The following is a 23,964-nucleotide window of genomic DNA, read 5'->3' on the forward strand; positions in this document are numbered from 1 at the left end:
TTACCATTTGTTGCCTTGACTTAGCATTATTTGAAATGAATATTTTTCTCTATCATCACTCATAGATCTTGACTTGGATATCACCTTCTCTATTAAGCTATTTCCAGAGGCCCAAATGGCTGCATTCTTTGTGTTCCTACAGAGAGTTATTGTATTTATAGCATCCTGTAGTTTGATCATTTCTTTTGCTTGGTTAGTTATTTATATCCTTAAATTCTGTTTGCTACTATATTGTGAGCTTATTGGAAGATAGGATTCTGTGTCTTCCCTCTGCTCATAGATCAAGGATATAGTTGTTATTATTATTTTTTGTATTGCAGATTTCTGCAAGGATGCTTTAACACTGAACTGTGTCCCTGGTTCTTTTTATTTTTTATTTTGAGACAGGTTCTTGCTAAGTTGATGAGATCCCATTAAATTTCTGAGGCCTCTTAACTTGTGATCCTCCTGCCTCAGTCTCCAAAAGTTACTGGCATTCCAAGCATGTGTCACTGTGCCCAGCTGTAGTTCCTTTTTAATCATTTGAATAATTGAGCATATATCATGCAAATTTTTCATCTTGACTTTTTTAGCCCACTATACTTTGTTTTTCCACCCTATTTCAAACAGTATGTTCTACTCTCACTGCTTTAGTGAGATTGTTCACCTTAAGAGTCTTGTGTATATCACAATAATTAGAATTTTTGTTTGTTATTTTGAGCTCTTACTTCCTTAGCATCTTTTAGCATATGTGACTATACTTATTCATAAGAAAAAGACCAAACCATTTTTTGGGGAGGGAGGGATGGGTACCAGAGATTGAACACAGGGGTTGTTAACCACTGGGCCACATCCTCAGCCCTTTTTTGTACTTCATTTAGAGATAGGGTCTCACTGAGTTGCTTAGGACCTTGCTAAGTTGTTGAGGATGGTTTTGAACTTGAGGTCCTCCTGCCTCAGCCTTCTTAGCTGCTAGGATTACAGGCATATGCCACCACGCTCAGCCCAGACCATTTAATTATTATCAAAAAGTAGATCAAGATATTAAGTGTGCTGTTGTAAAGACTTAGGATTTTAAGCTATATGGTTTAATTCCGTATTACTGCTTAAAGATTGTTCAGTAAAAAGTAGAAGATTGTTCAGTAAAAGTAGATTGTTTGTAAAAGTAGAAATCTTTCTACATATTATAAAAAATATTGATTGTCTTTAAGTTGGTTACTACTTCTAAAAAGAAAGATCTCTTCACCAAGTGAATTCTGATCTCCACAGAAGCCTGAGGCTACAAAAAGTTCAGCTTTGGAGCTGGAAGTTTAAATAACAGAAATCTTTAAGAGTAGTTTATAAGTTTGAAGCTTTGAAAGTTGGCAGATTGATAACTTGAAGTATAAAAAATGAAAGATATGGAGGTTTGTTTTTCTTGCACATTTTTTTTTTTTAACACATTGACTTTTCAGTTGACTCAACAATAATTACACTTTTTTTTTCCATACTGGGGATTGAACTGGGGGTGGGGGTTGGGGGGTGCTGTATCACTGAGCCATATCCTCCATTCTCCTCAGACCTTTTTCTTATTTTGAAACACAGGATCTTGCTAAATTGCCAAGCCGGCTCAAATTTGCAATCCTCCTACTTCAGCTTCCCGAGTAGCTGGCATAACAGGCATAAACCATTGTATCTATCCTAATTATTATATTTTTACTGATGATAGATTTTGTGAAATAGTTTGATGATAAATTATTACTTTCCAAGCATTAAAATTTATAGACAAAGGTAAATTCAGAAACTTTAGGCTACTATCAATAATGAAAAAGCAATCAGCTCTCAAGTCGGACTATTCCATTCAAATTCACCAGCAATCAAATGTGCTATCTCTCACTGACCTTACTTTGATTAACAAGAACACAGTTGTGACTAGAGCTGTGGACTCCTCATGCTTATTGAACTCCACCCAGTTTGTGTTGATAGGAGATGTTATATGTGAATTTTTTCATGACTGATACTTAAGGATTTTTGAAAACTTAAGACAAATGAGAAAATCATGAAGTTCAGAGAGAAATAGAAACCAATAATGTGACAGAGATTCATTTATTTATTGTTTTTAATCAGCTTTTTTTTTTTTTTTGGTTGTAGATGGACACAATACCTTAATTTAATTAACTTATTTTTTAACATGTTGCTGAGGATCAAACTCAGTGCCCCACACATACCAGGCAAGTACTCTACCACTGAACCACAATCCCAGCCCCCAGAGATTTATTTTTTTTTTTGAAAGCAGAATGTCTAGTATTAGAATTTAGAAAACTGAGACTGCTAGCTCCCCAAACCCTATTCTTTCATAGTAGAGGAGATTATATAGAATTCTTGGCTTTCATAATTTTCATATTAAAGAAATGTAGTCCTTTATTTCTGTGCATCAGAGTTTTGATCTTATGCCTTTCTTGACCTTGATGATTTCATTTATTTTTTTAGGTATCAGAGAAGGGCTATAGTCTTATATTGTCTTACATATGTACATACTTCTCTAAGAAAATAATTAATAACAACCATTATGCCTCATGCTCTGCTAGGTATTCTCATTTAATCCCTATAAAAATTTTATAAGCTAGGTACTATTATTATCCCAACTTATAGCCTGGAAACAATTTTAGAGAGTTTAAGTAGTCTGCCAAAGATTATATAACTAGCCAGGGACAGGGTCAAGACTTGAAATCATATTTTTTTGTATTGAAGTGAATTTCACTTTCCTTTGCTTGACTATTTATTCCTTTGTGTCAGTGATCTCATTTAAAGATGGAAAATCATCTTCATTGTTTGTCATTGAGTATCCATTAAATGTTTTATTTTCCGTAATGTTTTCCCATAGTTCTGAGTATTGCTATAGCTTTTTGGTTATTATAATGTCTTCATTTTCTCAAACTTCCTGGAATATTTTTAAAATATTTTATAATATTACTTAGTCTTGAAATCTTCCCCTTGGTGGTTTTGATCATCAGCTAGTTCTCTGCTCTAAGCCTTTTTGGGTCAAATTTATACTCTGAAGGAACAGACTTGCTTTATTCAAACTAAGCCTTAACTGAGAAAAGTCAACCCACGTGAAAGTCTATCTAAATGCAATCATGGTGCTATCTGTGCTCCTCAGTTCATTTTTATCTTTTCACAAGAGACAGTTATCCTGGGCAGACCTCTCTCATAAAGTGACTTAATTTGACTTTCCGAATCTGACTGTCCTAAACTCCGTTGTTCTGTATCTTCATTCTTCTTAATAATATAAGAAATAATGTCTAGAGCAACATAGATTGAAGGATGAGCTGGAATCTCCTTGCATGAATAGTCCTTGTCCCGTTCCTCTTGATAGGTCAGTGTCTTCTGTGGATATCTGTTTAGCTTAAGGAATAGAGTGAGCATCCTAGGTCCTGTGTTAGTCGGTTTTCATTGCTGTGACAAAACTTGAGATAAATCAACTTAAAGGAGGAAAGGTTTATTTTGACTCACAATTTCAGAGGTTTCAATTCATGGTTGGCCCAGTTGCTTTTGGGCCTGTGGCAAGGCAGTACCATGGTGGCAGGAGTGTGTGCAGGAGGAGGCTGCTCACTTCATAGTGGTCAGAAAACAGAGGGATGGGGGAAAGAGGCTGGAGACCCAATGTCCCATTCTGGGTTACACCTCCAGTGATTTTCTTTCTTTTCCCTAGGCCCCACTTCCTAAAGGTTCCACCACCTCCTAATAGCACCATCAGCTGGGGACCAAGTATTTCAACACATAAATCATTGGGGGACATTTAAGATCCAAACTGTGAGAATTTCCTAGTCTCACACTGCATATAAAACTAATCTTAATCCAAAGACTTAAATGTAACCAAACTACTAACCAGAGTGACTCTAGCAAGTAGTAGGAAGCACTTTATTGTGTCATCATAGAGCCATTCATTAAGGGAACTCCCTATACTTCCTCCTCTGTATCCAGAGGGTATGTAGATTTACTTTGGATCTGAGAAAAGAAATTCTGAACTACACTAACACTGAACTACAAACAGATCTAGTTATGGATGACAGAATCTTGAAAGATGAGGGTAAATAACATGCTGACCAACTCTGTTTTATAAAAATTGAAGAAATATGCTGGGCACGGTGGCACTCACCTGTAATCCCAGTGGCTTGGGAGGCTGAGGCAGGAAGATCAGAGTTCAAAGCCAGACTCAGCAATTTAGAGAGACCCAAAGCAACTTAGTGACACACTGTCTCAAAATAAAAAATAAGACGGGCTGAGGCTATGGCCCAGTGGCAGAATGCTTGCCTAGCATGTGTGAGGCACTGGGTTCGAGTCTCAGTACCACATACAGATAAATAAAAATAAAGGTCCATCTACAACTAAAAAAAATATTAAAAAATAAATAAATAAAATAAAAAATAAGAGCTGGGGTTATAGCTCAGTAGTAGACACTTGCCTGGCATGTATGAAGTACTGGGTTTGATTCTTAGCATCACATATAAATAAATAATACAAATGTCCATTGACAACTAAAATAATAATAATAATAATAATAATAAAAAAGAGGGGTTAGGGATGTGGCTTAATGGTTAAGTGCTATTGGGCTCAGTCCTTGGTACAAAAAGGAAAAAAAATTTGCAAGCATTTTGGGATCACGTTGAATTTCCCCTTACCTTTTTTGCATAGTCAGTTTCATTTTATTTTCATATAGGTCCTGTATTTCTCTTATTGAGTTTGATAGTATGTATTAAATCTTTTTAGTTTTGTTGTGAGTGGTTTGTTATTCTGTATTATTTTCTAACTAGCTTCTATTTGTATAAAGTCAAGTCACTGATTTGGGGGGTATTAACATAAGCCTCACTGGCCTGTTTTCAGTGGTGTTCCTGTTGAGCTCATTGGCAAATAATGAAAAAAAAATTATCTACTTTTTATTATTTATACCTAGTCATTTGTTTTGAATGACTTGACTGGCATTTCCAGAAGAACAATATTCTATCCAGTGAATACCTTTTTTTCCCCTTCCTGATTTTAATGAGAATGCCTGCAGTGTTTCATCATTAATCATTAGTTTTCCTTTTTGAATTGTGCAGGACAAACAAACCATGTCTGTGAGCTGAATCCAGCTAGTTTTCTGGTTTGAAGGCTTACTTTGTAACCTTGAACCTTGAGACTTAAAAGATGTGAAAAGAGATCTTTATAGACTTTCTGAAGGATTCAGTTATTTCCTGCATTAAGTATTTACTATACATTAAGAAGTAGCTTGTAGGGGCTGGAGTTGTAGCTCAGTGATTGAGTGCTTGCTTGCCTAGCATGTGGGGAGGCACTGGGTTCGATCCTTAGTACCACATTATTTAAAAAAAAAAAAAAAAAGAATTGTGTCTATCTGCAACTTAAAAAAAAAAGTGCCTTGTAGATCAGCTTAAAAATGCTTTTATAGAGAAAATCTCCTGGTTCCCTCTTCTCTTTTATGCTTTCTTTATTTTAAAGGGGTGATTGACTCCCAAACGAAAGATAAATGTCTTTTGTGGTTCCAGTGCTCCTGAAACTGAAAATTGGGCAATGGCAAATGTTCAAGAAAACTTGAAGATTATTACCTAATTTTTTCATTGCTATTATTTTTACTCTGTATGTTCCCTTTCCTTTATGTTCTTAGTTACTCAAGCCAAAAATGTACCATTTTTACTCCTTTCCTTCTATGCATTATACAACCTAAGAAAACATGCATTAAGTGCCCATGTACTAGTTGGCTATTTAAGTTGCTAGAGATTAGACCAAACAGGGTAGGTGAGGTTTCAGCTTTTTTGGAACTTTCATTTTAGGGAGGGGACTTTTATAATAAATTACAAAATTATTTTAATTAGTGGCAAGTACTTCACAGAAAACAGGTTATGACAGTGAGTGCTTGGGAAGAGAGGCTGATTAAATGGTAGTGTGTTTCCAGGTCCTCCGAGAGGCAGACGGGATTAAATTTGCAAGGATTTCTTTTATTTTTTCTTTCTTTTCTTTTATCTCTATTTTTTTGGTAGTACAACATGTATAACATAAAGTTTATCATTTTAACCTTTAAAAAAAAAAAAGTTTTTGCTGTATTGCCCAAGCTGATCCCAAATTCCTGGGCTTACATGATCCTCCTGTTTCATCTTCCCAAGTAGTGGGGACTATAGGCATGTACCACTGCACCTGGCTTATTTTAATTATTTTTAAGTGCAAAATTTGGCATTAAGTATATTTACATTGTTGTGTGACTGTCACACCATTTATCTCTGGAAGTTTTTCATCTTCCCCTACTGAAACTGTTCTCATTAAACACTAACTCCGGACTGGGGATATAGCTCAGTTGGTAAAGTGCTTGCCTTGCAAGCACAAGGCCTTGGGTTCAATCCCCAGTACCCCCACACACAGAAAATAAATAAATAAAATAAATAAATAAAAATAAATATACACTAACTCCCATTCTCTCCTCCCCCTAGCTCATTACAGCTACCATTCTACTTTCTGTATATGAATTTGACCACTCTTGAGTACTTCATGTAAGTGGAAATACACAATATTTATTTTTGTGTGTCTGTTTTATTTCACTTAACATAATGTCTTCAAGATTTCATCCATGTTGTAGCATGTATCAGGATTTCCCTTTAAGGCTGAATAATATTCCATTGTACATGTATATCAAATTTTGTTTATCTATTCATCCGCTGATGGACATTTTGACAGCTTCCACCTTGTGGCTATTGTGAATAATACGGCTATGATCGCAAATGTACAAATAACCTGCTCAAGGCCCTGCTTTCATTCATTTTAGGTATATGTCCAGAATTGAAATCTTCCACATATGCACCATTTTCCAGTCCCACCAGCAATTAACAAAGTTTCTAGTTTCTCCATATTCTTGCAAACATTTTTGGGGATGGGGTAGGGGAGGTACTGAGGATTGAACATGGGGCATTTAACCACTGAACCACATCCCCAGCCTTATTTTGTATTTATTTAGACAGGGTCTCATTGAGTTGCTTAGCACCTCACTTTTTTGCTGAGGTTGGCTTGGAACCCACCATCCTCCTGCCTCAGTCTACTGAGCCTCTGGGATTATAGGCATGCGCTGCCCCTTTTTTTATCAGGTTGTTTTGTTGTTGATTTCTAGAAGTTCTTTTTATATCCTGGATATCAATCTCTTATCAGATAAATGATGTACAAATACTTTCTATCATTTCTTTCTTTCTTTTTTTCTTTTTTTTTCTGTGGTACAGGGGATCGAACTCAGGGCCTTGTGCTTGCAAGGCAAGCACTCTACCAGCTGAGCTATCTCCCCAGCCCTTTCTATCATTTCTTGAGTTGCTTTTTCACTCTCTTCATAGTGTTCTCTGATGTAGTGTATAAGGATTTTATTAGGGGAAATGCCTGGGAGAGGAAATGAGAAGGGAGTCAGGGAAGACTTGAGAGGCTGTCAGACCATATTGTAAGTCTGATCCTGAGTGAAGGAAAAGAGGTAAGTGAAGTTGGGTGAAGTCTAAGTAAGTTTCAGCAAGGTCATCAAGAGTGTTAGAGCCAGTATCACACCAAAGGAGTCCTGTGTTTCCAAGGGACAGGCCTAATTTAGTATCCTTGTCTCACTCAGTTATTGGACAGGACTACCAGTGGGAAGTGTGACCTTGGGCAAAGGCAGTGATGGATTTCAGTACATAACAGCTGGAGCTCTTGATCAGTTAAGCTCCCTTTGGTTGGAAGTCTTCAAGGCACATTCTTGTAGCTGCCACTGAGCAGTCAGGAAAGACCTCTCTGAAAGATGACATTGAAGCCAAGACCTGAATGGTGAGAAGCTAGGTGGGGGCCTTTCAGAATTCTTTGGGAAAATCATTGTGGTCATTGGGAACACAAAATTCAAAGGTTCCGAGGTAGAGAAAGCTTGCCATGGTAATAAAACAAGGAAGGTCAGTTTGACCATAGTCTCGTGAACTAAGTGATAAGAGATATAGGTCAGGGACATGAGATCAGAAAGGGTCCTGTAAGCTATGCCACAGAGATGGTATTTTATTTTTAGAATATTTGGAAACCACTGGAGGATTTTGAACAAGAATGTGATGTGATCTGATTTATATTTTATGGGTACAATCAAGTATATAGAAAGGAATTATTAAGTAACCTAAGAGTCTGTTGCAGTAGTACAGGCAAAAGATTATAATAAATTGTACTAAAATGATAACATGTATTTCCTTTCAAAGATTAACAAAATCCTGTTCATGCTTTCATTGTCTCTGGATTTTATGCTTTCTCTTCAAATGATTCCTTATTGCCTATCATTTCATTTCCTCACTTTATATAGCAGTAACCTTTCAGCTGTTTTTTTTATGCCTCCAGTTTTAGCTACTTTGAATCGTTTTTCATAGTGTGGAATCATGAGTCATTCATTAATGATTTAATTTTCCAGTTTTAAGATTAAAAAAAATTTTTTTAAGAATTATTTGCCTCCTCTGCTTCATCTGTCTCCTACCTGTACTGTTTTCCTTTTCCTGACTCTTAGTTGCAGGTATCTTTCAAACTATGAATTTCTTCGCAAGGCCTTCCCAGTAACCATCTCTTCTGTCTGAGTTTAATATCCCTGTGGTATCTTCCCTTTGGTGCCTTGTAGTCTGCATTTGTCTCTTTCCTTAGTCTGTTCTTTGATGGTTGGTTCTGTGGAGCTCTTTTGAGATTTTTGCATTAGAATGTTGGTATGTTGATCAGTGTCTCCTGTAGTTCTTTGTATGCTCTATAGTAGACCTGCTGGAACTGTTGTTTCAAGTGCAATTTTTTTTGTGTTCTGTGATATATTTTGGAAGTCTCTTTGTTCTGTTTGTTTCTGTGTTGTGAAAATATTCTATCTAAACTTTTTTTTTTCATCTTTTATAAGTGAATTAACTGTAATTATTTATTTCTGTTTGATTCCTGTGCCATTGGGATCCACATTTTTTGCCTTTTTTTCTTTATTTTTTGGTACTGGGGTTTGAACCCAGGGGAACTTTACAGAGCTATATCCCCAACCCCTTTTTATTTTTTATTTTAAAACATTTTAAAAATTTATTTACTTATTTATTTTGGGGATATCAGAGATTGAACGCAGTGGTGCTTTAACTACTGAGCCACATCCCCAACCCTTTTTATTATTTATTTATTGTTTTAAATTTAAACAGGTTCTCACTAAATTAATTGCTAAGGAAGTCTTTGAACTTGCAATCCTCCTGCCTCAGGCTACTGAGCCACTGGGATTACAGGAGTGTGTCACCACACCCAGTTATCCCCTTTTTAATTTTTAATTTTGAAACAGGGTCTTGCTAAGTTGTGATCCTCTTGCCTCAGCCTTTGAGTGACTGGGCCAAATGAATCTTTTGATACTAGCTAGCAGTATATTCTCTGAACTTTATTGTCTGTTCAGGGTAGGTTGCCAAGATCATTGATCTGTTTTTATGTTTTAATTTTTGATGTAACCTATAAAGAAACAGGTTTCTGAATATCACTTCCTCTTTTTTTTTTTTTAAACCTGGTATTAGGCTGCAAGTGAATTATTTGCTAATAAACTTAATAGTGTTCTCGCCCTCTTCCAAACGGAGTACATTATTAGATCGTACATGCCTAGCAGAAATCTGTCTTAATAAATTTAGGTTTGAGCACTTTGCTAATATAGGGAGGAGTTCATAATGATGTCTTTTTTAAGGGGATATGCCTTTCTTGCTAAGGAAATTTTGACTATTTAGAATATGTAGCAAAATATCTTGGTCTCTACTATCGAGGTATGAATACCGGTAGTTTTAAAGCATTCAGGTAGTAGGAGGGAGTATTGTGTCAGGCAATTGATTTAATATACTTAGGTGCAAATTATTTTTTTACCTAATTATATGAAAAAAGATAGTTAAGGCTAGACATATTGCTAGTTCATTTTCTGATGATTTCTGAAACTATAGAAAAATGTCAAAATCAACTATCCCTTTTTTAAAATCTTGTTTTTATAGTCATGTAAAATAAATAATCAAATTTTTATTTAAACTTGAAATGCATATTTAGTGGGTGAAGTGGCATGTACCTGTCATCCCAGCTTGCCTAGGATTGTTTGAGCCCCAGGAGTTTTGGGTCTCCCCTCCCCACATAAAAGAAGTAGAGGGACGAGTATTTACATTTATTGTTGGTAGTGAAGGGTCATACCAGTAATAGTGTATGCCAATTTATAAGTAGATTCCTCAAAGTTGTAGGAGAATTCTTAATGGATTCCTCCCTTGTGCCCACATAAGTTTGTTTATAGGTTGGCAAATCCTAACTCTAATTTTTAGTCTTACAAATTAGCAATTTTTAGCTTTCATGCATTCTTAGAACAAAGTTTACTAGGGAATAACTAGTTATTTGGGAGCAAATAGTGTGTGGATGGAATCAAATGAACACAAAGAGGGACAGGTATTGTAGGGTTTTGTTATTGGAACTAACAGCAAATCAGTCATAATGTGACCGAGTAGATATATTTCATAATATTTGTCTTCTCTGTAACTTAAATCAGCCAGTAATTTTTTTATAGAAATTAAAGATTGGGCTATGATTTTATTAAATAGCAAATAGCTCAGGACTTTTCTTTTATTGCTCCTTTGTTATTTTTGATGGCTTTTGAGTTTAAAAATGCATTACTGGTATTTCTTTTTATTTTCATGAACTTCTTTTTCTCTGTTCAAAATAGAGCATGAATATGTATTACCTTAGAATGCTTAGTTAATATGGAATATTAATTTTGCAATTAATGACTGAGTGACTTGGTAACTTAGAGAAAAGTTCCTGGTTTACAGACACAGCATACCATATACCAAACCACCCCTCCTTCTGACTACCCCTCAACCCCGCCTTGTTGGAAAGACCAAAACTGACCAAAAACCAGAGTAGAATTAGTCATAAATAATTCACTGTTTTGGCTTTGGTGCATAAAATGATGGAAAAGAAATTGAGCTTAGTAAATTATGCTGTGAATCACTTCTTTGTAAATTCATGTATGGATCCATATTCTCAGAATTTATCTGTCCCTTTTGCAAATTTTCATTGCCTCTGAGGGTCTCCATTATAAGACTTCGAGAGTGACTCTGTAATTAAAGATGAGAAGTCTAAAATGGGATTTTTTCTCTTCAGCAAATAAAGACTGTCTCCTCAGAGATCCAACTTAGTAAAACTCTGGGGAGACCTGAACTTCTGATAGAATCCTAGATCTTTCTGATGGGGTCCATAATGATCTGATATGAAAGGATTCCTCTTGAATTTTTGATAAGAGCTTATTGAGATACTATTTCAGTGGTTTTAGTATATTCATGAGTTGGAATAGTCACTACCACAATTTTAGTACCTTGTCAGTTCATCAATAAGAATCCTTATAGTTTTTGGTCATCACAACCTATCTTCTCTCATCTCCAGCCTTAAGCAACCACTAATCTATAGATTTGCCTATTCTGGACATAGTCTTTTATGATTGGTTAACATAATGTCCGCTTGTTAAGACAAATTGTGAACGTTCATCCATGTTGTAACTTGGATCATTACTTCATTTCTTTAGATTACTCAATTATAATCCTTTGTATGAATTTGTTCATCATTTAATGGACATTCATGTTGTTGCCACTTTTTGGCGGTTATGACTGTAGGTTTTTGTGTGAATATGTCTTCTCATTTCTCTTATATATAGGTCTGTGAGTGGAATTACTAAGTTAATCTTTTTTTCCCCCTGGTGCTGGAGATTGAAGCATGTCTTGTACATGTTAAGCTAAGCACTACCATTGTACTACACCCCCAACTGTTAGTCTTTTGAGTTACTGCCTAACTGGTTTCCAAGGTGTCTGCACCATTTTCCATTCCCATCAGCAATTTATGAGAATTGCAGTTTCTTTACATCTTTTCTAACACATATTTATATTTTTTATTTATATTTTTATTGTAACCATGTGCCTTGTCATTGTGATTTGTGTTTTCACCTTTAAAAATATGATGATGGTTCTTGTCTGACTAGCTGCCTTCTGTAATTTGCTCATTTCATGCTCATATGTTTACTTTACCATTGTGTTCTTACCTTACCACAATGATCTTGCTGAATTCTGTAGGACTTGTTGGCTGATCTTATACACAGCATTGTCTGTCCTTGTAAATAAGAATAATAGAAGATAGAGGTTTCGATAACATTCTATAGGAATATTCCATTTTTTTACTATCTTTTGTTCTGATTATAAAGCTGAGTACTAAAATAAAGTGGATGACCTATGAGATGATGTATTTCTGCAACTCATTTGTGGAGAATGAAAACACTTGGTACTAATAGATATTTTTCTCTCTTTTTAGGAAGTGGTATTAAATGTTTGTTAAGGGCACAACAGATCTCTAGTATCAGAAGTTAGGATATTGGTTACAACTCTTGGTGGGTGGTAGTGGCAGGCAGGAAGAGAATTTCTGGGGTGTATAGTGTTTCTTTTTTTTAATATTTATTAGTTGTTGATGGACCTTTATTTATATACATGTGGTGCTGAGGAATGAACCCAGTGCCTCACATATGCTAGGCAAGCACTCTTCCACAGAACCACAACCCCAGCCCAGTATGTTGTTTCTTGACCTGGGTGCTAGTAACATAAATGTTTACTTTGTGAAAATTCACCGAGCTCTGAACTTAAAATATGAATATGTTATAAAAAATAAATATTATGGGGCTGAGGTTGTAGCTCAGTGGTAGAGCACTTGCCTAGCATGTGTGAGGCACTGGGTTCGATTCTCAGTACCACATATAAATAAATAAATAAATAAAATAAAGGTCCATTGACAGCTAAAAAATATTTTAAAAAAATAAATGTGTTAAACCAGGCATGATTATGAGTGCCTATCATACCAGCTACTTGGAAGACTGAGGCAGGAATATCCCCTGAGCCCAAGTGTTCAAGGCCAGCCTGGGCAACATAGTAATATTCTATTTTAAAAACAAAAATGTCGACTTTTTTATATATTCATATTTTGCTCTGATATGGCTCTTAATTTGTCATATTAACTGTCTTTCTAATGCATGTTCCATTTTGAGTCATGATGGTTTACTACTTTTACATTATCACCATTTTTGTATGTACGAGATTACATTGAGATAGATGCTTTAAATTCTAGTTCCCTTGTTTAGCAGCTCATAATTTCAGATGTCAGATGGTTTAGATACACTTAGATTAGCTATAGGAAGTTTGCTTTTATGTTCTGCTGTGCTGATTACTTAACTAAATGATCTTCAGCAACATGGTCTTGGCTCCAGTCTTTATCTAAAACTGAAATGCAATAGTGGTGCCTTTCTATCAGAATTAAGATTCTCATTAGAGAATAAAGTAGCATGAAGGGAAGAACTAAGGGAAAGAGAAACTATTAATATTAGTTTATTTGTAGTAATCCATCAAATGTGGTGGCCATTCAGATGTACAAAAATTAATGTAAAAGCAACAATAGGTGTTGGAGAGGATGTGGGGAAAAGGGTACACTTATACATTGCTGGTGGGACTGCAAATTAGTGCAGCCACTCTGGAAAGCAGTGTGGAGATTCCTTAGAAAACTTGGAATGGACCTACCATTTGACCCAGCTATCCCACTCCTTGGCCTATACCCAAAGGACTTAAAATCAGCATACTACAGAGATACAGCCACATCAATGTTCATAGCGGCTCAATTCACAATAGCCAGACTATGGAACCAACCTAGATGCCCTTCAATTGATGAATGGATAAAGAAACTGTGGTATATATATACAATGGAATATTACTCAGCTATAAAGAATAATAAAATTATGGCATTTGCAGGCAAATGGATGAAATTGGAGAATATCATGTTAAGTGAGATAAGCCAATCTCAAAAATCCAAAAGAGGAATGATCTCACTGATAAGCGGATGATGACACTTAATGGGGGGTGGGAGGGGGACAAGAATGGAGGAAGGAGGGACTGTATAGAGGGAAAAGAGAGGTGGGAGGGGTGGGGGGGAAGGAAAAAAAATAACGGAATGAATCAAACATTACTCTATGTAAATATATGAATATGCAAATTATATGCTGTTACTCCGTGTACAAACTGAAACAACATGTATCCCATTTGTTTACAATAAAAATAAAAAAATTAATGTAAATATAAAAGTTTAATACTTTTAATAACTACCCCTTTCAGAAGTCATACCAAGAGAAAAACATGTTATTAAGCTTTTTTTTTTTGGGTACTGAAAATTGAATCTAGGGGGCCCCAGCCCTATTTTATATTTTATTTAGAGACAGGGTCTTGCTGGGTTGCTTAGGGCCTTGCTAAGTTGCTGAGTCTGACTTTGAACTCGGAATCCTCTTGCCTCAGCCTCTTGAACCACTGCGATTACAGGTGTGTACCACCACACCTGCATAATCAATTTTTTTAATTCTTTCTTAAACTTTTCTTAAGATTTAATTTTTAAAAATTCATACATAAAATCGTGATGTTCCAATTTAAGTATACCTTCTACAGTGTTTAAATAAGGTTAAACATATCTCCTCAAACATTCATCATTTTTCTATGGTGCAACTCTTCAAAATCTTTTCTAGCTTTTTGAAATATACATTATCATTGTCTATAGTCACCCTACTGTGTAATAGCACAACAGAACTTCTTACTCCTATCTAACTGTAACTAGTACCCATTGATCAATCTCTCCGTATTCTTCCTTCCCTCTTTCTACCCTAGCCTCTGGTAACCACTGTTCTTCTCTCACCTTCTGTGAGGGAAACTTTTAGAGTCCATATATGAGTGAGATCATGAAGTACCTGTCTTTCTGCCTGGTTTATTTCACTTACATAATGATCTCCAGTTCCATCATGTTGTCACGAATGCTGGGATTTCATTATTTTTTTATTACTGAATAATATTCCATGATGTGCCACATTTTCTTTAAGCCTTAGTTGATAGATACCTAGGTTGTTTCTCCTTTTTGGTTATCGTGAACACGGTAGTATAGATGTCTCTTTGACAAACCAAATTTATTTCCTTTGGAGATATATATATATACACACACACACACACCCAGTGGTGGAATTGCTGAATCATATGGTAGTGTTTTGAATCCTAGTACTTTTTTCTAGTTTTACTAAAGTTTTGAAGAAATTGTTTGATTTTGACCGAGTTTGTTATATTGCCAAAGTTGCAAATCATATAGTAAGATTATTTTTTTTGTTAATACAACTTTTCAGGTAGGCCTATGTTCTGTGATAGCTACTGCATTTCTCTAAATTGGAGCCATAAGCAGAGGTATCACAGAAAAATGTTCTATGAGGACAGTAAAAATGACTCATTATGGCCATTTTGTATCCTGATAAGGAAAAGGCAATTCTGCCCTATTATGAGGGATGTTCCTAGTGGAATTCAAGAACTGTTCAATTAAGTAGTGTGATAAAACATGTTAAAAAATCTTTTAAATATCTTATGTCTTCTAGGCCTACCTTAAAGTTTCCCATGTCTCAATGGACTCCTGAATATAACGAGCTTTATACCTTAAAAGTGGATATGAAGAGTGAGATTCCTTCTGATGCACCAAAGACACAGGAGAGTCTGAAAGGGATCCTTCTACATCCAGAGCCCATTGGGGCAGCCAAAAGTTTTCCTGCAGAAGTTGAGATGATTAATAGTAAAGTGGGGAATGAATTCTCTCACTTGTGTGATGATTCGCAAAAACAAGAGAAGGACAGGAATGGTAACCAGCAAGAACAAGAAAAAAGTGTGGTTGTGAGAAAGAAACGCAAAAGCCAGCAGGCTGGCCCTTCATATATGCAGAATTGTGTTAAAGAGAATCAGGGAATATTAGGATTGAGGCAACACCTAGAAACACCAAGTGATGAAGACAATGATTCCTCCTTCAGTGATTGTCTTTCTTCTCCTTCATCTAGTCTACATTTTGGAGACTCTGATACTGTGACTTCAGATGAGGATAAGGAAGTCTCTGTAAGACATTCTCAGACCATTTTGAGTGCTAAAAGTAGAAGTCATAGTGCACGTTCCCAAAAGTGGCCTCGAACTGAGACAGAATCTGTGTCGGGATTGTTAATGAAAAGACCCTGTTTTCATAGCAGTTCATTAAGGAGACTTCCATGCAGAAAGAGATTTGTAAAAAATAACTCCTCACAGAGGACACAGAAACAAAAAGAGAGGATATTAATGCAGAGGAAAAAACGAGAAGTGTTAGCCCGAAGAAAATATGCATTGCTACCCAGTTCTAGTAGTTCCAGTGAGAATGACCTCAGCAGTGAATCCTCTTCCAGCTCTTCAACTGAAGGAGAGGAGGATTTGTTTGTTTCTGCTAGTGAAAACCACCAAAACAATTCAGCTGCTCCCTCAGGTAAGAATGTTTTGGTAAAACATGAAAGTACTGCATTGTATTTGTACTTATTTCCTTTTTTTATGACTTAGGCTTTTGTGATCTTTAAAGAGAATCAGTTCTATTGACTTTTATTTTTAAAACCACATAAATTGCCAACTATAATATTAAACCATGAATCTAATTCCAAGAGAAAAATAAAAAATATTTCTATGATAAAAATAAAATCAGAATTAGTTGCTTTTTTAAAGATGAATTACTGATACAATTTTAGATATAACTAGATTACATTTTAGATGAATTGTTGATTTATGGTACAAATTTTTTTCCCTGTAGTACTTCTTTTTCTTTAGTATGTTTAGCTTATGTGACTACTTTTTCAGATACCTATATGACTTAATCATACTAAATATTAGTCACTAAAAAGACACTTTTTATTATCCACTGTCACTTTGTCATGTCTTTAGAGCTGAAAAATACCTTAAAGGATTTGAGTGGTAACTTATTTAAATATTAGGACTTTTAAACTTTTGGTTATGACAGTGCTCAGTAGTGCAGATGATGGAGGAATAGCACTTGCATATGTACTTTCATGCACTTTCTTTTATAGAAACACACATACAGAATAGATACTATATTTAAGTACAATAAGTATGTGCAGATAATTCTGAAATATAAGTATTTTCTATGTATACAGACCATCCCAATATAATGCATCATTTTTGTACTTGTAATTTAAAGAGTTGTGTTGGAGGGAATATTGAAGAACTAAGTTTGCACTAAGGGAACCAAGATTAATTTATTTTGAATTTAGGGAATAAGGGCATTGGCACATAGTGAGAGCTTTTCAAAGGACTAGGAATACGGCTGGGGAGATAGCTCAGTCGGTAGAGTGCTTGCGCTGCAAGCACAAGTCCCTGAGTTCGATCCCCAGCACTGCAAAAAAAAAAAAAAAAAAAGGACTAGGAATATGTTTTCTAAGATTGATGGAAAGCTTTCCCAGTTTTTGCCTGATACTCTGTTTGTCAGGGTCAGAGCCTGTTAGTCTACTATTCGGATGTGCCATTTTCCTTCCCTTGTCTCTCTTTCCTTCCATATGGTATTTTCCTTTGTCATTTTTGTTTTTCTATCCTTGCCAGAACCCTAAAATCAGAAACCTTCTTATTTAGCCATATTTAGTTTTTTTAAAAAAAACAAAAACCCTATTTGAATATTCGTTTTAAGACGACTTTGTTGAGATCACTTGCAACTGGGAAAAATGTACAGCAGTTGTTTCCTGAGGTCTCTTGAGAAAGAGGGAGGTGAGAAAAGGACTTGTCTTGCATTGTTGTCACGTTTTTCTCACATGGTCAGGATCTGAAGACTCTAGTGTTGGGGAAGGGAGCATTAGAGCCCAATTTCTGCTTGAAATTAGTGAGACGTAAGTGGTTGGTTATGTGAAATAGAAGTTCAAGGAGCTGGTATTTGTAGAGGAATGAGAATATAGTAAATGAAAGTCTGTTTCTGGGAAGGAAAGGGTTTTTATATTCTTAGGTATTCAAGTTTAGTGCAAATGTGATTCATTTTAAAATCTTGTTTAATACTTAGAGCATTTAGAAAATCATGTTTCTTAGTAGAATTATTTCGATTACATTATTTTTATTTTTATTTTTGGTTTTAGGAATTGAACTCAGAGGCACTTTACCACTAAGCTATATCCCTACCCCTTTTAAAATTTTTTTATTTTAAAACAGAATCTTACTAAGTTGCTTAGAGCCTCACTAAGTTGTTGAGGTTGGCCTTAAACTTGTGATGCTCCTGCCTTAGCCTTCCAAGCCACTGGGATTACAGGTGTGCACCACTGTGCTGGGCTCAGCTACATTATTTTTAGACATTACTCTTAAGTGTTTATTTCTGGAAACACAAATCTAAAAAGTTGAAATGAAGTACCCCTGATGTTTTCTGGTTTCTAGACAAGTATTTTGATTTGAACCATTTTTTTAAAATTAATATTTAATAATAGCATTCACATGGTATGGAATTTTAAGAGTACTGAGAAATAAAGTAAGAACTTATCTCCTTTTCAGAGGGTCCATTCTTTATTATCTAGAAGCAATCTCTGTTGACAATTTATCTCCCTCAGAAAATGTGGAAGCATATACAAGAACAAATAAATATTGTAGGTCTTTTCATATCAGCATGTGAAATTCCTTATTTTTTTAATGATTGCATAGTTCCCTTTGTATGGATGTTCCAGAATTTAATTTAGCCAGCTTTTGTTGATATTTGCTGCATTACATAGCTTTGTACATGCATTTTTTTCATACCTGTGCAAACATATCTTAAGGAATGATATTTCACTTGGCTATTGGTATGGCTTATTGACCATTCAGTTATTCCCAGCTATTGAATAATTTCCAGTTTGGCAGAGAATTTATACATTCTGTTTTGTTCCCTACGATATTTGTTAAGAACTTCAGTATCCGAAAATAACCTAATAGAAGCAAGGTGTGAGAATAGATGTTCATTTTAGTGATCTATTTCTGTGATCCTTTCAGTAAACCTTATCTGAACTGCTACTTAGGCTGTTTTACATCCCTAAAACCTTGGGTTTTCCTATTGTGGATATGAGATTTCTTTATAACTCACTAACTTTTAAATTAGTAGGTATTTGTCAATTATATCTTATTTAGACTTATAAGCTATCAATAAAAGAATCTGAGTATGCCAGTCCCATTTTCCCACTGTGGAGAAGAAACAATTTTGGCTAGCTTAAAACAAAAAACTTTTAGGACTATTGTTAAAGAAGGTGTCTCATGATCAAATTATTTATTTACACATAAAATATTAAATGTTAATGTAGAAATGTTGCCTGTTGTTACCCCATTTCCTGAAAATAATTTTATTCACACAATTAGGTATCTCAGACATTGGTATCCTGATGTTTGCTGAAACGTTTTTTTCTAAAAATCTGAAGCACAGTTTTCCAGAGCATGCTATCCTTTATATACTTTGTGTGAGATATAGTGTTTCCTGATTCTGTGAATTGTGCTATCACTGGAACTACCTCAAATTACAGTTAGTGTTTTACCTTATGTCATAAAACAGTACTTGCAAAATTTATCCAATAGTTGTTTGTTTCTTAAGCGTGCTCCATACTGTATTGACTTAAGTGTTGTAAGCAATAAAAAAACGCTTAGAATTGTCATAATAGGAGAAATTCTGTCTAAATTTGTGACTATTCCTTTCCCTTCTATCTAAATTTGCGAATATGCCTTTCCATCTTTTTGTTAAAAAAAGAGGTTTTTTGTGAATTTTTTGATGATTTTATATAAAAATTCTCATACTAAAAAAATAAAAATATGCACTGAACTCCCACATACTCATTATTTCATATCAGTCACTAACCTCAACCATCCTTCCTTTATTTCTTACCCTTCATTTTTTAAAAACATAAACAAAATCATAATATGTGGGTTTTTTTTTTCTTTTCTTTCCATTTTTGGTTCTTTTGCAGTACTGGGGATTGAACCCAGGGTGCTCTATCACTGAGCTACATCCCCAGCCCTTTTTATTTTTATTTTTTTATTTTGAGATAAGGTCTTGCTAAGTTGTTGAAACTGGCCTCAAACTTGTGTCCCTCCTGCCTCAGCCTCCTTAATCACTGGGATTACAGGTGTGTGCCATTACCCCAGGCTAATATATGGTCTTTTATGTCTGACTTTTTTAGTTAGCATAATTTTTTGATTCATCCTTAGATCAGGAATTAGTTTTTGTTTTATTAGTTCCTTTATAGTATTCTATTGTATGGATACATGACATTTTATGTATTTATTTTTAGTTTGTAGCATTTAAATTGTTTCTAGTATTACTTGTGAATATGTTGCAATCAACATTTGGGTACAAATTTTTATGTTTTCATTTCTGATGGATATTACGTTAAGAGAAATAAGCTATTCACAAAATGACAAATACTGGGTAATTCTATTATGTGGCATCTAAAATAGTTATATTCTCAGAACAGACAGTAGAATGGTGATGGTGCTATGGGGGGTGGGAAGGGCGTTATGGGTAGAGTTTCAGATTTGCATGATGAAAAAAAATTAGAGATGTTTCATAATGATTCAAATATACTTAATGCTACTAAAATTAAAAATGGATAAAATGGTCAAAAAATAAAAGTTGTGTTTCTTACCAGATTTTCCACAAATGTGGTGATAAATGACTTTTTTAAAAAAAAAAAATCTGATCACCTGATAATTGTTTTAAAACATCCTCTGTCACCTGATAATACAAATGTCTGTGATAAAAATGTCCCACAGTAAGAATATTAAGAGTAGGAAAACAAATTTATCCACTTTAAGTATATATTTCTGATTTGTGAGCACATTCTCTATGTCATGTACAATATCCTGAATGTTAAGCCCTATTGAGAAACTGAAGCTTTAGTAATTCTGAAGACTTTCCCAGGCACACAGTAAACAACATTTGTAATTCAGACCTAATTCCAATTAGGAGCTCATATTCTTTACACATACTAATTACGGTACTATAACTACTCAACATGTGGGTGCTAGTTACTATCAAAAGTATCTTTCTACAGCCAGTTGCTTTTTTTTCTGCTCCTTTCATTTGTAATGCTTAAAATTTCTGAAGTTATAGCAGCTTTGACTCTTCTCTTGAGTATCTATCCAAAATAAATTATCATACAATTCTCCTTTCACTATGATTTATATAGTTTTCAAAGTAAAAATAAGAATTTCTGCCTTATAATTAGTTTACAAATGGATGTTCTTTAAATATTTTTCTTTTGTTTTCAGGAAGTATCGATGAAGATGTTGTGGTGATAGAAGCTTCCTTCACTCCCCAGGTCACTGCCAACGAAGAAATAAATGTTACCTCAACTGACAGTGAAGTGGAGATTGTAACAGTTGGAGAAAGCTATCGGTGAGGTTTTAATTCCTAGTCGTATATTTGAAGTTTTAAAAATAATTATTTAAACTTTAGTCTTTCTTTCTTTATTATTAAACTTATTTAAACTTGTGTTATGGACAATTTTTTTGTTAGAGACATAATTTGAGCATGCCTCTACTTAGATTAGTGGTTTTCAAACTGGGCTGTGTTAGACTTACCTGGAAAAATTATAAAAAAAGGATATATTGTTCCCTAGACCCTGTCCTAGACCAACAACTAGAATTTGGTGCTTAGAATTTTTTAAAGTATGCAGTGAGAGCTAAGAGTCATTGCTTTAGATAAACAATAGTTTTACTTGTTGTTTTACAAAATTGAATTTTTTTACGTTAAAGAGATTCATGAACTCCTTTGAAATTTAAGTATGAATAATACACAAATATTGGGGATGGCACTAAATTTTTTTTTTTTAATTTTGTGATATTGGGGATTGAATGCAGGGGCATTCTAATACTGAACTTCATCCCTATCCCTTTTTATTTTTTGTTTTGAGACAGCGTCTCTCTTAAGTTGCCAAGGATGGTCTTGAACTTAGGATCCTTCCACTTTAGACTATCAAGTAGCTGGAATTATAGGCATGAACCACTACACCTGGGTGGGGTTGGTACTAAAATTAAAAAAGTGAAGGAAAATATTAGGGGGTATTGATGTAAAATAGTCCTTTCTGTTACATGAGTTTTTTTTTTTTTTTTTTTTTTTCACATGACTTTTTATTCTTCATTCAGTAATTACGTCTAAGCTCTAAACTAATGAATGAAAAATTCTCATTTTTTTTGATGAATAATTGGAAATGACATCCCTTTTGCCAGATCACTTTGACATCCTGACCAAATCAAATCATAACATGGCTTTTAAGATGCTTTAGGTGATTAGTAGTGGTAAAGGGTTGCTGTTACATTTGATATACAAGACTAATCTGTGGATGAATCAACGTTTGTGTTGGAATGTGTTTTTAAATGCTTTTGAACATTGCATAATAATATGTTGTTATCAATTTTTAAAATTCACATTTCTGAAGCATGTTACAAATATACCTCAGATTTTTTTCCACTTGCCACTTTCTCATGGAGTTCTATTTCTAATGGCGTGGAAATGAGCACTCTCTGTCCATGATTGTTTTAATTTTAAGTGATTTCCCCAAAGTTTGATGTAAATTGATACAAGACAAAATGTACCACACACATGCTGTGATTGCATAGTGCTTAACACCACTCCGTTTGAAGTTTTTGGAGCTATAAGGACTGCTGAAAATTAGCACCTGTTTTTTCCTTGTGGACCTCTGGATCTTACTTGTTATGGAGTTGCTTGATGATCAGGCAGATGCATTTAATCAAGTAATAGAGTCCATGATCCATAGTTCTCTTTCTTCCCTTTTTTTTTTTTTTTTTTTTTTTTTTTGTGGTGCTGGGGATTGAACCTGGGACCTTTATGCATGCTAGGCAAATACTCTATCACTGAGCCACATCCTCTGTGCCTGTAGTTATTTTTCTATAGTTACTTACTGTCATAGTTTAGTTGGCTCTTGGCCTTTGCTATTAAGAAAGTGCTTTTGTGTTTCAGAGTTTTTCATACCAGGATTTGGCAGCTGCCACTAAACATAGTAGCTACTAAGACCAATGTGAAACTGTCTTCAAACACCCAAGTTTTTTGCTGATGCTCCAATCCAGTTGAATATTTTGAGTTAGGAGGTTCTTATGACGCTTTCACAAAAGTAACTGCAAAGTGGACCTAGAACTTTCTACAATTAATAATAGCTTCCCAGAGATAATGGACATCATAGCCTCTTGGCTTTTCAGTAATTTTAAATGGTGAGATCTCTCATCATATAAAACCATTTTATCCTGAGACATTGATTTACCATGATGGCTTAAGTTATATAACTGTTCCTGATATGTGTTGTCCTTTTTAAACAGTGTCTCAGGAATTAACCTTTATGTACCTGTTTCTTTGAGAATTTCATCTTAAAATTTGAACTCTTTTTAAACTCCTGGGCTGTATAATTATCGAGGACATTTTTGATCCCAGTTTGAAGTTTGGGGTTGTTTTCTGAGTGTGCAAACTCACTGCCCTTGATGACATTGTGTATTAATGGATTTGGTTGAACTTTTCCATACACACTGATCACAAGCTTCTACCAGTTTTGCATTCAATTTGGGCAGAAAACAAAAACAAACTGCATAAGCACTTGTTTTATTGGCCCCACCTTTCTAAAAGTGATTTAATTTTTCTCTTGGAGCCTTTGGATTACATAATCTACATACTGTACGTGTATAAGGTCAGTCTAGAATCATGATAGTCAATCCTTTAAAATATACCTATAAGTAATTTAGAACTGTGAATATGCTTAAGAAAGGTGAAAAACAGATTGTTTAGGGTTTGGGATCCAATGCTTTATAAGGATAAAACAGCTTAAACAAGTGATTTTTTTTTTTTTTTTTTTTTAATGAATATCAAACTAATTAACTACACAGTGTCCTTACCTATACTAACCCCAGGATACCTCTCTGGTGTCTGTTGTATTCTCTTAGGACAGTACCAAAAGCTTAACTTGGTTTAGGGTTCCCAAAATTATGTTTACAAATCCAACCTGGGCTAAACATACAAGATCATGTGGACATAAGTGTATATTTTTTTTAATGGTAAATAATTTTGAGTTACCATAAAATGCAAATAGTTAATTATAATCAAGGTGAATAGTCAAAAGAATAATTGAAGACA

The 23,964-nt window shown here is 34.7% G+C and overlaps 1 protein-coding gene across 14 annotated transcripts in view; it reads left to right on the forward strand.

Annotated features, from left to right (window-relative positions):
- RNF111 (ring finger protein 111) overlaps positions 1-23,964 on the forward strand; it is a 120,647-nt gene that overhangs the window by 67,498 nt on the left and 29,185 nt on the right. For 10 of the 14 annotated variants that reach the window (XM_079125875.1, XM_079125869.1, XM_079125876.1 and 7 more), the window contains exons 2-3: positions 15,419-16,317; positions 21,096-21,222. In XM_079125875.1, the coding sequence (XP_078982001.1) occupies positions 15,419-16,317; positions 21,096-21,222 (1,026 nt within the window). Of the gene's footprint in view, positions 1-1,518; positions 3,772-7,513; positions 7,777-15,418; positions 16,318-21,095; positions 21,223-23,964 lie in introns of those variants that run through there. The other 4 variants (XM_079125870.1, XM_079125873.1, XM_079125872.1 and 1 more) reach the window with 3 other exon arrangements.

The sequence above is a fragment of the Sciurus vulgaris genome (genome assembly GCF_902686455.1).
Source record: "Sciurus vulgaris genome assembly, chromosome: 2".
NCBI lineage: Eukaryota > Metazoa > Chordata > Mammalia > Rodentia > Sciuridae > Sciurus > Sciurus vulgaris.